This window comes from Oratosquilla oratoria, chromosome 15 (genome assembly GCF_046742065.1).
Source record: "Oratosquilla oratoria isolate Oo_2021 chromosome 15, ASM4674206v1, whole genome shotgun sequence".
Taxonomy (NCBI): domain Eukaryota; kingdom Metazoa; phylum Arthropoda; class Malacostraca; order Stomatopoda; family Squillidae; genus Oratosquilla; species Oratosquilla oratoria.
The window spans coordinates 44,587,704-44,603,048 of record NC_134791.1 but is presented as its reverse complement, the minus strand read 5'-3'; the positions used below and the strand labels follow the sequence as shown (position 1 = coordinate 44,603,048).

Below are 15,345 nucleotides of genomic sequence, written 5' to 3'. Positions count from 1 at the left end.
CCTCCCCAATCATCCTGTCCACCCACACACGCCCCCCCCCCACCACACCATCCTCAGGCTTCTCCCCACTCCCACCCTACTCTCCTCCTCCTCCTCCTTCTCCTTTTCCTTTTCTCCCCTGCCTTCTCCTTCCCACTCTTAGTTTCCTCCCATCCTCTTCCTCCTTCCAGCCCCATATGGGGTATTGACTGCATAAGTTTAATGTAGTCCATATTGTAGGTTCTTAAGTGACATTCTTATTGACCAGTCAAATACCTTTTATTAAAGCTGATCACTGTTATCTTCCATTATCTTTCTGTTAACTTTGTTTACCATCTTCTTGATGCAATATTGTCCCCAAGGTAAAAGTGCCAGGAATAGCTAAGAAAAAAGTGAGGAAAAAATAAATTTCCTTTCCTCCTCTTCCTTTTAGCTCCTTGCCTTACTATCCTCCCTCCATTTCTCTCCCATCCTCCTCCACTCCTTTCTATTTCCCTCTTCCTGTTCTACTCCTCCCCTCCCTCTCCTAGTTCTCATCCTCCCCTCCTCCCAACTTCATCCTGTCATCCATCTTTACATCCCCCCATTCTTCTATCCTCCCCTCCCTGCCCCTTCCCTCCCATCCTCCTCCTTCACCTCCTCCTTTTACCCCAGTCCTCCTATCCCAGTCTTCCTCCAGTCCTTTCCTTCAACCATCCCTCTCTTCTACCATCCTTCACCCCTCCCACAACCCTCCCACAACCTTCCACCCCTCCCACAACCTTCCACCCCTCCTACTTTCCTCCTCTCCTACCTCCCTCCTCTCCTACCTCCCTCCTCTCTTACCTCCCTCCTCTCCTTCTCTCCTCTTCTCCCCTCTCCTCTCCACCCCTCTTACCATCTTACCATCCTTCTTTCCATCTTCCCCTCCACTCCTCCCATCCTCTTCCATTCCTATACTTTTCTATTCCTCCCATCCTCCATCACTCCCATCCTCTTCCTCTACTCCTCCCATCCTCCTCCTCCACTCCTCCCATCTCCCTCCTCCACTCCCATCCTCGTCCTCCACTCCTCCCATCCTTGTCCTCCACTCCTCCCATCCTCCTCTGCCCCTCCCATCCTCCTCCTCCACTCCTCCCATTCTCATTTACTCTCCTACTATCCTCCTCCATCCTTCTTTTCCCTATCACTCATCCATCCCTGCCTACTATACTTCTACCATCTTTCTCTTCCCCTCCTTACATTGGTCACCAGAGAGAACATCCTCAGATGAAATTCTCCTCACTCAAGAATGTCTGCGGGTTCACGAAACTGTCCATGGGTGAAAACGTCTGATTCTATTTGCATTGCTTTCCCTACATATGCAGTACAGCATTTTCTCCAAAATCTGTATGAAAAATGTTTTTCTAGGACCAAAGATCAGGTATAAAATTTGCATTAATAAAGTTGGAAATGGATTTGCATGTAACTGATAATCTTTATTCACATTAAAAAGAAGTGGTTGAAATATTAGTTCTTTACTTATGACAGCAAAGTTCCTGAGAAATGCTCATTTCAGTTATTTACAGCTGTATTTCAAATCTTGATTTCTCATTACTTCTACCATTAAAACCTCATCAGCTGCAGAATCCCATCTATGATACTGCCAGGAGCAGCTGGCTGAATCCGATTTTAGTATTTCTATAACAAATAGCCACTTAAATGGTAGTCTGCACATTTTAAACCTTCATATGTGCATTTTTGTTTGCATGCAGTTACATGAGAGTGGGGACACGTAAGGTATGGGGACTTTTTCACCAGATACCTAGCAGAGAGAATTTTGTCCAAGGACATTTTCACCGGATACCTTCACTTCCTATTCCTATCCTCCCACCCTTTTCTTCCCTTCCTCCTTTGCTCTCCTCCTCCTTCCCATGTCTTCACTCCTCTCCTCATTCCCTCCTGTTCTACTTTCCTCCTCTCCTCTCCTCATTCTCTCCTTCCATCCTCTCCTCTCCTTATTCTCTCCTCCCCTCCTCTCCTTCCTTCCTCTCCTTCCTTCCTCTCCTTCCCTCCTCTCCTCCTTACTTCCTCCCCTCTTTCCCTCCTTCCCTCCTCACATTCCCTCCCCCTTTCCCATTTCCCTCCCCACTCTTCATCCCCTCATCACCCTCCTTTCCCCTCCATTCCCTTGCCCCCCCTGTTCTCCCTCATCATTTCCCCTCATTTCCTCCCCCTCCTCCATTCCTATCCTTACCCCTCTTTTCCCACCCTCTCCCAGCTTCCTCCACCTCTTCCTTCTTCCTCCACCTCTCTCCTCTTCCTCCTCCTCTCTCCTCTTCCTCCTCCTCTCTCCTCTTCCTCCTCCTCCTCCTCCTCCTCCTCCTCTCCCCTCTTCTCCCTCTTCCCCCTCTTCCTTCTCCTTTCCCTCCTCCTCTTCCTCTCTCCACCCTCCCTTATTCCCTTGTCTCTTCTCTCCTCTCCACTCCTTCCCTCCTCTCCACTCCTTCCCTCCTCTCCACCTCTCACTTCCTCTCCTTCTTTCCTCCTCTTCCACCTTTATTCCTGTTGTCTTCCATCTCTGCCCCCCCCCCCACACACACACACTTCCTTCCCTCCTATGGCAATCTTCCCTCTTGTGGTAATGACAGCATATTTTTTTTTTTTATGCAACCAGTATTTCAGTGACTTGCAGCATCCCTATGGACCAGAGTTACAGAGGATTCCTTCAAGATTGATATTCACACATAGAAGAATGTGAAACATAACTTCTATTCTCTTTCTATTCTACTGCTAACCTCCTTATTAAATTACTCTTTTCCACTGGTATGGTGGCTTTGCCTCTTCGGTGCAGGTATTGACCCCCCCACCCCCCAAATGCCTTAGGTGCCAAGTGCTAAGAATATGCTAACCAAAATTTTCTCCACTTCCTCTTTCCTCTCCTCCCACCTCCTCACCCACCCTTCCCTACTCTGCCTTCCCCTCTCCCTTCCCTCCCTTCCCTCCCTTCCCTCCCTTCCCTCCCTTCCCTCCACTTTCCTTCCTCCTTCCACCTCTTACTTCCTACCTTCCACGTTTCACCTTGTTTCCCCATCTTCCTCACTCTTTTTCTATCGTCTTTCCTTCCTCCTCACCTCCCTCCTCCATTCCCCCCTTCTCCCAACTCTGTACCTCCTCTCCACCTCTCCTCCCTCTTCCTCTCCTCCCTCTTCCTCCTACCTCTACTTGCCTCCTCTTTTCCTCTCTTCTCCATCCTCCTCAGTCCTCCCACCTCTCCTATGTCCTCCCACCTTTCCTCTGTCCTCCCACCTTTCCTCTGTCCTCCCACCTCTCTTCTGTCCTACCGCCCCTCCTGTCCTCCCACCTCTCCTCCATCCTCCCACCTCCCCTCTGTCCTCCCACCTCTCCTCCATCCTCCCACCTCTCCTCCATCCTCCCACCTCCCCTCTGTCCTCCCACCTCTCCTCCATCCTCCCACCTCTCCTCTGTCCTCCCACCTCTCCTCTGTCCTCCCACCTCTCCTCTGTCCTCCCACCTCTCCTCTGTCCTCCCCCCCACTCTGTCCCCATCTCTCTTCAGTCCTCCCATCTCTCCTCCATCCTCCCACCTCCCCTTTGTTCTCCCATCTCTCCTCTGTCCTCCCATCTCTCCTTTGTCCTCCAACCTCTCCACCACCCTTCCACCTCCCCTCCATCCCTCCACCTCTCCACCATCCTCCCACCTCCCCTCCATCCCTCCATCTCCCCACCATCCTCCCACCTCCCCTCTGTCCTCCCACCTCCTTTCTATCCTCCCATCTCTCCTCTATCCCCCACCTTTCCACTGTTCCACCGTCTCTCCTCCAGCCTTGCACATTTCTGCCACTTCCTCCTTTCCTCCATCATCATCATTTCCTATTTTTTCCTCTTTCCTCTTTACTTCCTTTTCACTGCTTCCTCCTTCCTCCTCCTCACTTCCCCTTTCCTCCTTCCCTCTCCTTCCCTCTCCTGCCCTCCAATCCTCCCTCTGTCTTACCTTCTTCCTCCTTCCATCCCCTGTTCTCTTGTACTTCCTTTGCCTTCTGGAATCTGTTGTTCTTCCTGCTCTTCCTTCCTCCCTCTTCCACCTTCTTCCCTTCCTCTCCTTCATCCTCACCCTTCCTTGTCTCTTTCTTTTTCTCCTCTTATCCCTCCTATTTCCTTCCTTCCTTTCTTTTCTCCTACCATCTTTCCTCCTCACTTCCATCCTCCTCCTGCCCTTCCTGCTTCTTCCCTTCTGTCCTGTTTTCTCTTGTCCTTCCTCCTTGCATCTTTCATTTCTCCCTTCCTTTCCTTCTTCTTTCTCTTTCCTTTCCTTTCTCCTCTTCCTTTCTCTCCTCCATCCTACTACTCTCCTTTCTTCTTCCTTCCTCTTGTCCATTATTCTCTTGTAATTCTTGCCCCTATGGCCTTCCTTCCTTTTCCTCCATCTTCCACGGTCCTTCATTCCTTTGCATTTTATCATTGTTCTTTCATCCTTCATCGTCTTGTTCTTCCTTCCTTCTGTCTCTTGTTCTTCCTCCTTGCCCCCCCCTCTCCTCCTCCTCCCCCTGCACACCCTGCTTCCTTCTTTGTGACCCTCTTTTCCTCCCGCTCTCTCTGTTCCTCCCACCCTCCCTGTGTCCTCTTTTCCTCCCACCCTCCCTGTGTCCTCTTTTCCTCCCTCCTCCTTCTCCTCCTCCTCCTTCTTCTCCTCCTCCTTCTCCTTCTCCTCCTCCTCCTCCTCCTCCTCCTCCTTCCCTTTCTCCCTCTTTTCCTCCCTCCTTCCCCTTGGCCCTTCATCCCTGTTTCCTCCCCCCTTTCCTCTCATTTCCTTCCCTCTTCACTCCCTCCCCCTTCCCCCTCTGGTTCCCTTCCACCTCCTTTCTTCCTTCTTTCTCCTTTTTCCAGCTTTCCTTCTTTTCTTACTTCCTTCCCTCCTTCCCTCCCTCCCTCCCTCCCTCCCTCCCTCCCTCCTTCCTTCCATCACTCCAGTCTCTCCATCCTCCCCTCCCTCTCCCTCTCCCTCCCATCCTTCCTTTCCCTCTCATCCTTCCTTTCCCTCTCATCCTTCCTCCCCCCATCTATCCTTCTTCCTCTCCTGTATGCCTTCTGTCCCACTTCATTCCATTCTACCTTCCTTTCCTCCTCTTGCTCCTCCCCTCTGCTTTCTTTTATTCTACCTCCTTTCGTCTCCCCCTCCCCTCCTCACCCATCCTCTTCCTCCTCCTCCTCACCCCTTCTCACCTCTCCTCTTCTGCACCACACCTCTTCCTCTGCACCACACCTCTTCCTCTGCACCTCACCTCTTCCTCTGCACCTCACCTCTTCCTCTGCACCTCACCTCTTCCTCTGCACCTCACCTCTTCCTCTGCACCTCTCCTCTTCCTCCTCCCTTCTTCACCCTCCCTTCCCCTCCTACCTCCCTTCCCTTCCCTTTCTCCCCTCCTCCCTTTCCTTCCCTTTCCTTCCTCCCCTCATCCCTCCCCTTCCCTTCCTCCCCTCTTCCTTCCCTGCCCTTCCTCCCCCTCCCGTTTCCTCATTCCCCTCCCCTTCCCCCTCCCTCTCCTCCTCTCCCCTTCCCCTTCCCCCTCCTCCTCTCCCCTTCCCCCTCTCCCCTTCCCCCTCTCCCCTTCCCCCTCCCCCTCCTCCTCCTCTCCCCTTCCCCCTCCCCCTCCTCTCCCCCTCTCCCCTTCCCCCTCCCCCTCCTCCCTTTCCTCACCCCTCCCCCCTCCTCTCCCCTCCCCTCCCTTCCTCCTCTCCCCTCCCCTCCCCTCTCCCCTCCCCTTCCTCCTCTCCCCTCCCCTTCCTCCTCTCCCCTCCTCTTTCTCATCTTCCTCCCTTCACCTTCCTCCTCTTCCTCCCTTCCCCTTCCTCCTCTTCCTCCCTTCCCCTTCCTCCTCTTCCTCCCTTCCCCTTCCTCCTCCTCCTCCCCCTCCCCCTTCCTCCTCTCCTTTCAACTTTCCACACCTTCCTCCTTCCTCCTCCCTGCCTCCTCCTGCCTCTTTCCCTCTCCCTCTTCCTCCCTCCCTGATCCTCTCTCCCTCATCCTCCCCATCTTTATCCTCTTGATCCTCTATTCACTTCTACCTCATCCTTCTTCCTTTCTCCCATTGTTCTTCCTTGCCATTCGACCCTCCCTTGTCCCTCTCCTGCTCGCCCCTCCTTTCTTCATTCCATTCCTTTTCTTCATTTTTCTTTTCATTCCGTATTTCTCCTTATTTACAATTTCCATTTATACACCTCATTTATGTACTTGCATCAGTAGCTGTTTTCAGTGTTTTAGTGCTCATCATAGAAAATTTATTCCTCAACTCTGCTTTTGTTTAGCCCACTCACAGTGTATGTGCACTTTTTTCTTTTGTCATTTATCATTTTCATCACTAGATTTGTACATAGGTGGTTTCCATGGACTAATGAAGGGTACTTGCTTGTGGTGGTCCTGCAAGATGGACAGTGGAACTGGTAATCAGGGGGTGCAGCCCCAAGGGGTTGACAATCATTTTCCAGACTGGACCCAAGATATGTCATCAAATTCAGGTGTATTTCTTGCACCTTCTCAGGCATGGAGAGCTGACATTTGGTGACTGGTCCCCTTGTACTAGTTTCAGTGGGTGATGGAACAGATCCCATTCCAATACAACACAGACAACATTCTTCCCAGACAGATCTGTGGGAAGGGCCCAGGGACTGTTGCCAGCTGCAGTTGAGTTGTGGATTTTGCAGTTATTGAAACTTGAGGCAACTATTATCATTACACTGGTTTCCACTGCAGAACATGGGTATTCTGTTTAGCAGCATTCCTAACCTATTTTAATCTCCAGTAATGAGTCTTGTATTCATGTTTTGATGTATTCTCCACAGCATTGACTTTTTCCAGCATTCTAGGTCTCCATCTTGCAGTATCATGATTTGTTCCTTCACAATGCTCATTCCATTTCTCACCGTGTAACTTTTTATTGTTTCTTCCGGATCTGTTTTTCTATCTTGTCCTTCAACTTTTTCTCCCAGTCATGCCTCATAGGTTTTTTTTCTGTGTATGCAATCACTTGTTCTTTTTTGGTTGACAATAGAGCCAGTGGAAGGACAAGAAATCAAACTTGGGCAAGGACTCGTCATGTCACGAAACACCTCAACCTCCACCCACCTAGAGGTGCAGCTCCAAAGGGCTGGCACCTGGTCTATGGAGTAGGCCCATACTTTTGCTTTTAAACTGTCTACACTTTCCTTACTCATCACAAATTTTTTTCAACAAAGGAAGGCACTACACTATACTCCCACACTTATTCCTCTCGGCTGGAGATGGAGAAATAAATCCATGACCCTATACCTACCCCACATGCAGAAGACAAATTAATTACTCTTGCATTGACCCATTGCAACACATACAAAGTCTGGGTACACTTAAAATGCTCACACATGACAAGAACTAATGCACAACAAACTTTACTTTGGTGCAAACCACACATAACACCACTGAATACCACGGAAACATGAAGCCTTCATTTAACATGCTACAAATGAACATTAATTAAACACTCCAAATTGGAGTAGTTCCTGCATAAATATTCCATACACGCAGGTGACACCACAAGATTTCAAAGAATACACAACAATCTGAGCAGACAATAGAATACTCAAAAAGATGGACTCGTAACATATATACTTCCTCCCTTTCCCTATCTCCCTACCCCCTCCCTCCCTCCCTCCATATCCCCTTGCATCCCTCTTTCTATTTCACTTCCCCCTTTTCTTCCTCTCCCTCTTCCCTCAGACTCCATCCTCTCCCTCTTCCTTCAGACAAAGGATTACAAAGGCAGAGCATGCCGACAGGAGACCTTTTGGTCCATATCTAGGTCGGATGCGACTCCTTCCTCTCCCTCTTTCCTCAGACTCCTTCCTCTCCCTCTTTCCTCAGACTCCTTCCTCTCCCTCTTCCCGCAGACTCCTTCCTCTTCCCTCTTCTTCCTCCCTCTTCTCTCTTCTTCCTCCCACTTCCCTCCTCTTCCTCCCACTTCCCTCCTCTTCCTCCCCTTTTCTCACTCCCTCTCTCTCCCTCTTCCTCTTCCCTCTTCTTCCTCCCTCTTCCCTCTTCTTCCTCCCTCTTCCCTCTTCTTCCTCCCTCTTCCCTCTTCTTCCTCCCTCTTCCCTCTTCTTCCTCCCTCTTCCCTCTTCTTCCTCCCTCTTCCCTCTTCTTCCTCCCTCTTCCCTCTTCTTCCTCCCTCTTCCCTCTTCTTCCTCCCTCTTCTCTCTTCTTCCTCCCTCTTCCCTCTTCTTCCTCCCTCTTCCCTCTTCTTCCTCCCTCTTCCCTCTTCTTCCTCCCTCTTCCCTCCTCTTCCTCCCTCTCCCCTTTCTCTCCCTCTTCCTCTCTCTCTCTCTATCTCTCTATCTCTCTCCCTCTTTCTCTCTCCTTTTTATCTCTCTTCCTCTCCCTGCCTCGCCTTCCTTTCTCTCTCTCTCTCTCTCTCTCTCTCTCTCTCTCTCTCTCTCTCTCTCTCTCTCTCTCTCTCTCTCTCTCTCTCTCTCTCTCTCTCTCTCTCTCTCTCTCCCCTCCTCACTCTCTCTCTCCCCCTCCTTTCTCTCCCCTCTCTCTCTCTCCTTTATCGCTCTCCTTACCCCTCAACCCCTCTCTCCCTTGTGCCCCTGCCCCCTTGTGTCCCTGCCCCCTTGATGTCACCCTCCTTTCCCTATATATCTCCCTCCATCTCTCCTTTGTCCTGAGAGATCTGAGAGAGAACCATCTCCCCACTGTCCATCTTTCTTCAAAACCTGTCAATGCCCTTACCATGTGAAGAAGATGCAGTTTCAGCTTCAATAATTTCACCCAGTTTTTCATATGGAGGATTATAACTAGTATCAATTTCATCACTGCCTCCTCTTACTCCTGTTCCTTTCTTCATCATCATCATCCCCCTCTCCACATCCTCCCCTTGCCCCCTCTCCACATCCTCCCCTTGGCCCCTCTCCACATCCTCCCCTTGCCCCCTCTCCACATCCTCCCCTTGCCCCCTCTCCACATCCTCCCCTTGCCCCCTCTCCACATCCTCCCCTTGCCCCCTCTCCACATCCTCCCCTTGCCCCCTCTCCACATCCTCCCCTTGCCCCCTCTCCACATCCTCCCCTTGCCCCCTCTCCACATCCTCCCCTTGCCCCCTCTCCACATCCTCCCCTTGCCCCCTCTCCACATCCTCCCCTTGCCCCCTCTCCACATCCTCCCCTTGCCCCCTCTCCACATCCTCCCCTTGCCCCCTCTCCACATCCTCCCCTTGCCCCCTCTCCACATCCTCCCCTTGCCCCCTCTCCACATCCTCCCCTTGCCCCCTCTCCACATCCTCCCCTTGCCCCCTCTCCACATCCTCCCCTTGCCCCCTCTCCACATCCTCCCCTTGCCCCCTCTCCACATCCTCCCCTTGCCCCCTCTCCACATCCTCCCCTTGCCCCCTCTCCACATCCTCCCCTTGCCCCCTCTCCACATCCTCCCCTTGCCCCCTCTCCACATCCTCCCCTTGCCCCCTCTCCACATCCTCCCCTTGCCCCCTCTCCACATCCTCCCCTTGCCCCCTCTCCACATCCTCCCCTTGCCCCCTCTCCACATCCTCCCCTTGCCCCCTCTCCACATCCTCCCCTTGCCCCCTCTCCACATCCTCCCCTTGCCCCCTCTCCACATCCTCCCCTTGCCCCCTCTCCACATCCTCCCCTTGCCCCCTCTCCACATCCTCCCCTTGCCCCCTCTCCACATCCTCCCCTTGCCCCCTCTCCACATCCTCCCCTTGCCCCCTCTCCACATCCTCCCCTTGCCCCCTCTCCACATCCTCCCCTTGCCCCCTCTCCACATCCTCCCCTTGCCCCCTCTCCACATCCTCCCCTTGCCCCCTCTCCACATCCTCCCCTTGCCCCCTCTCCACATCCTCCCCTTGCCCCCTCTCCACATCCTCCCCTTGCCCCCTCTCCACATCCTCCCCTTGCCCCCTCTCCACATCCTCCCCTTGCCCCCTCTCCACATCCTCCCCTTGCCCCCTCTCCACATCCTCCCCTTGCCCCCTCTCCACATCCTCCCTTGCCCCCTCTCCACATCCTCCCCTTGCCCCCACTCCACATCGCCCCCTTGCCCCCTCTCCACATCCTCCCCTTGCCCCCTCTCCACATCCTCCCCTTGCCCCCTCTCCACATCCTCCCCTTGCCCCCTCTCCACATCCTCCCCTTGCCCCCTCTCCACATCCTCCCCTTGCCCCCTCTCCACATCCTCCCCTTGCCCCCTCTCCACATCCTCCCCTTGCCCCCTCTCCACATCCTCCCCTTGCCCCCTCTCCACATCCTCCCCTTGCCCCCTCTCCACATCCTCCCCTTGCCCCCTCTCCACATCCTCCCCTCCCCCTCTCCACATCCTCCTCTCCCTCCTCTCCCCCCTCTCCACATCCTCCTCTCCCCCCTCTCCACATCCTCCTCTCCCCCCTCTCCACATCCTCCCCTCCCCCTCCCCACATCCTCCCCTCCCCCTCTCCACACCCTCCCCTCCCCCCTCTCCACACCCTCCCCTTGCCCCCTCTCCACATCCTCCCCTTGCCCCTTCTCCACATCCTCCCCTTGCCCCCTCTCTACATCCTCCCCTTGCCCCCTCTCCACATCCTCCCCTCCCCCCTCTCCACATCCTCCCTTCCCCCCTCTCCACATCCTCCCCTCCCCCCTCTCCACACCCTCCCCTCCCCCTTCTCCACACCCTCCCCTCCCCCCTCTCCACATCCTCCACTCCCCCCTCTCCACATCCTCCCCTCCCCCCTCTCCACATCCTCCCCTCCCCCTCTCCACATCCTCCCCTCCCCCTCTCCACATCCTCCCCTCCCCCTCTCCACATCCTCCCCTCCCCCTCTCCACATCCTCCCCTCCCCCTCTCCACATCCTCCCCTCCCCCTCTCCACATCCTCCCCTCCCCCTCTCCACATCCTCCCCTCCCCCCTCTCCACATACTCCCCTTCCCCCTCTCCACATACTCCCCTTCCCCCCTCTCCACATACTCCCCTTGCCCCCTCTCCACATACTCCCCTTCCCCCTCTCCACATCCTCCTCTTCCCCTCCCACATCCTCCCACTTCCCCCTCTCTACATCCTCCCCTCCCTCTCTCCACATCCTCCCCTCCCTCCCTCCACACCCTCTCCACATCCTCCCCTCCCTCCCTCCACACCCTCTCCACACCCTCTCCACATCCTCCCTCTCCCCTCTCCCCTTCTCCACTTCCCATCCCCCTCTCCACATCCTCCCTGTCCTCTCCGTCCCACATTTCACATCATCCCCCTCTCCTCATCCTCATTCCCAATCTCTGCATATCCTACTTCCCCCTCTCTCCACATCCCACTACCCCCTCTCTCCACATCCTACTTCCCCCTCTCTCCACATCCCACTACCCCCTCTCTCCACATCCTTCTCCCCCCTCTCTCCACATCCTTCTCCCCCCTCTCTCCACATCCTTCTCCCCCCTCTCTCCACATCCTCCTATCCTCTTTGCCATCCTCTGGCCCCTTTCCACATCCTTTTCCCCCCTCTCTCCACATCCTTCTCCCCCCTCTCTCCACATCCTTCTCCCCCCTCTCTCCACATCCTCCTATCCTCTTTGCCATCCTTTGGCCCCTTTCCACATCCTTGTCCCCCCTCTCTCCACATGCACCTCTTTCCATCTCTCCACATCCTTCCTCAACCCCTATCCTTTTCTTCCTCCTCTGCCTCCTCCTCCACCTTCTCCTGTAAGCTAGTGATTTGGAGATGCATCTTTAGCTGTAGAGTACTGACAACAGTCCAAAGTTTCTCTCTAGGAATCTCAGTTGGAAGGCCTGAGGACACTTGTTATTATCATTTATGGGCCAATCTGGTGTCAGATGGCAGTTACCAGGAAGCTTGTGGGTCTCTAGCAAGAGAGACATGGCGCAGTAGATTGATTCTTATCTTTCTCCTCCCCTCTCCTTTCCTCCCATTCCCTTCTCCCCACCTTTTCTGTCCCTCCCATCCTTTCCCTCTGTTACTCCTACCACCCTCCATCCATCCTTTCAATCTTCTTTCCCTCCCCTTCCTTACCCTTTTTTTTTATGGTAACTAATCCCCACTCAAGCAAGACAGTTGTTTGTTTTTAACTTATCTCTCCATTCTTGTATCCTCCTTAACTCTCCTTCATGTCTCTCCTCTCTAAGAATTCACCTTTGCAAAGGTACCTATGATCACCACTTGCTAGTGGTGATCCTGTAAGATATAATCATCCCCTTCTTGCCCAACTGCAAAACCCTGTTAGAGAGGGAGGGGGGTGAACACTGGACTGGGCTTAGGGTCCCTATCAACTTCAATTGCATGTCCCCCACCTTTCCACATAAGGAGAGCTGACAACTAGGGGTTACCCTGTCCTTTTCCAGTGCAGTATTTTCAGGAAACTACTAGCTCACCTCCCACTTCTCTCTATTTTCTTTAATGCTCTCCAGTCTGCTGCCCATTACCTGTGCATTTACCTCCTGCTCCACTCCATGTACACATTGAACAGACATGGCAACATGACACATCTCTGATGTAGCCCCACCTTTATCTCAAACCACTTGCTCTCTTCATTTCCAATTCTTATGCATGCTCTACTACTCTTGTAAAAACTCTTGACTGCCCTTAACAGTTTTCCCCCAATCCCATGTATCTACAAAACAAAAAACCCAGTGTTTCTTTCATAAACCTTTTCCAAATCAATAAAGGCCCAAAAAACATCCGTACCTTTTGCTAAGGCTTTCTCACAGACATGTAGTATAATATATACATAGAGTAAATTATTCAACAAGTACATTTTATTTTACAGAGTGAGATGATGCGTGTACAGCCACACATATTGCAGCCTGTGTATCCTCCATATTATATGCCACCAGACCACCGTGCTATCTATGGTATGTTTACTCTTTGTCATCTCCTGTGTTGTGTCCATTTTGTCTAGTCTGCAACAGAAAACCTCTTCACATAGTAAATTATAAATTGAGCCAGTGGCTGTGACAAGTTTCATATGGACTACAAGTCTTCTGAAAGAACCAGAGCTTTACATTGTGGAGGGAGTTGGGAGACAGTCTTGAACTGTATCTTTTGTGATCTGGGTGTGAAGGTGTTTTTGTATGGATGTGTTGTGTAGCTTCGAAGTTTGTTGTAAATGACGATAATTACATGTTTGTAAAAAGAGAAAATATTGTCTTGCTTCACTTGCAGGCCCAGGAGAAAAAATACGTTCCTTGACTCCTTTGCCCTTAGATCTGAAAGGAGAGAAGGGATCAACTACAACCAGCTGCAATAGCAGTAGTAATCCCACTAATGCTGGTAGTGGTGTCGAAGTGGTACGTGGGGGAGAAAAAGGTGAGGTGAGGTCAGGCAGCCCAGGTAATGCTACTAGCACTGCTCCACCTACAGCTACCTCGCGTTCTAGTGCTGCTCTGGTCACAAGAGGCCAGTCTTCTCCACATGTACTTGCATCACCCCATCATGAAAGGTCAACAGACTCTCCACAGGTAAAGTTCATCCATTGTGTTCCAACCTTTTATTTTGTGCTGTTCAAGGAAATTTATTTACTTGGTTAATGCATGTCATTTAAATTTTTAGTGTGAAGATGTACTCAATTATTTAATGTACTATGACTCACTTTACACTGATGATATTGTTTCATTGACAGGTTGCAATGGTATATAGTCGTATGTATGATCGACACTACTACTACGCAAGTCCAGCTGGTACAACTGGGGCCTCTAGTGGTCCAGAGCATGAAGCAACCATATCTAGCATGTCATCTCCCACTGGCCACAACATTTACCAACCCATGCCCCCAGCAGAAGCGCATCAGCCAATTGTGCAGATTCCCACATCACCGTATCCAAGGGAGGTCCCAACTCAGGGAGATTCGTTGCAGTTCCTCCTTCAGGTAGGATATGTTGGAAGATTTATCCCTGTGCAAAAATATGGTGTTTAGCAAGATGCTTGGATCCTTTGTCATGTAAATACAGATAATTTGCATTCTTTAATTTTATCATTTGTTAGAACCGTGAATTCTGTTCAGGTCTTTCTCTAAAACTGTGTTTGTTTTTGATTAAAACAGCAGTTACCCATGATGTGGGCGGGCACACTAGACCTGAAGAATGATCATGCGACTGTACAGATGTACTTTGTGTCAGGCAATATTGATGTGGCACATGGTTCCTTACCAGTTCATCCAAATGGATCTACTTCACCCATTCGTATTGCTCAGCGCATGAGGCTTGAGCAAACACAGCTTGATGGGGTGGCCAGAAAAATGCAGGTTTGTTGAAATTCACTGAAATTATAATAGTTTACCTCAAGTTTACAAAGATTGGGAATTTGGGAAATTTTTGAAAGGAGATATTTTTGCTATGTTGAGTTTCTCAGTAGATCATAATATATTGCTGCTTGCAGGGAAAGAAGTGTTAGATATCCTATATTTTCATCATTTATTGTTAATCTACTTAAATTAGTGCTCCATTTAAACTCATCCCATACTATTGGAAAATCACAAAGTATCCACAAAAAGCTAAAGCCCTGTCCACACGGAGCATCATTCATCAGCGACTTGATGCAGTAGTCGTGTTGAAAACTTAACACTAGCGTCCGGACGGGCTGCATCACTGCGAATACCTTGTGCGAGTAACCAGATCTCAGTCATCATTTGGCTTTCACGGGAGGAGGATGTCTGCCGACGCTCTACTCGTTAAATCATTAAACCACCACAGCTTTGGAGTGTATATATTTTTCGTGCCAGCACCAGACTTCTTTGATGCATTGACGGCAGTCATTTCCCTGTGAAACTGTGTTTTCAGTGTATGAAATTTTTTGATAATGTCTTCATTCTGCACATTACATTTTGTTAAAGAATATAAGTCAGCTTTCGATGCTTGTACTTTTTATATTTCTCATCTTATATTCTTTGCACTTGATATTCCAAATGGCTGGGTACTGCTTTAGTAGCTTAATGAAATGTAATATAATAGTCTTCATCCACTCGAACGGCTTTGCGGAAGTTGCTTGTGCCATTGAATGAAACTAGAAGAGCGAAGCAGAGCGCGTGCGTCCTCTCCCTTCAACTGTCATTGACACACTGCGCAGCGATTCGAAATCGGTACGCCCCATGACGGCTTTCATGATGCTGTGACGAATTGAAAGTCACGTTTTTCAACTCATCGCTTCAATACATCGTGCATCAAAATGCTCCGTGTGGACGGGACCTTAGAGGAGAAACAAAGGTGGTGGATGGGAGTGGGTGTGTGCCTTCACTTGGCTACCTCCCATATAAGGGTGCCCATGGTATATAGATTATTTAACAGTTAAGGAATAGAGGTACATACACATACTAAGTGTTTTTTTGTCCTTTCAAGGGAGGTGGCCATACTCAAAGGCATAAATCCAC

The 15,345-nt window shown here is 51.1% G+C and overlaps 1 protein-coding gene across 8 annotated transcripts in view; it reads left to right on the top strand.

Moving 5' to 3' along the window:
* Positions 1 to 15,345, top strand: part of LOC143033424 (uncharacterized) — a 344,834-nt gene that overhangs the window by 312,718 nt on the left and 16,771 nt on the right. For 6 of the 8 annotated variants that reach the window (XM_076198847.1, XM_076198849.1, XM_076198845.1 and 3 more), the window contains 4 exons: positions 12,751 to 12,835; positions 13,146 to 13,441; positions 13,603 to 13,848; positions 14,023 to 14,223. In XM_076198847.1, coding sequence (XP_076054962.1) covers positions 12,751 to 12,835; positions 13,146 to 13,441; positions 13,603 to 13,848; positions 14,023 to 14,223 — 828 coding nt within the window. The remainder of the gene's footprint in view (positions 1 to 12,750; positions 12,836 to 13,145; positions 13,442 to 13,602; positions 13,849 to 14,022; positions 14,224 to 15,345) is intronic. The other 2 variants (XM_076198850.1, XM_076198846.1) reach the window with 1 other exon arrangement.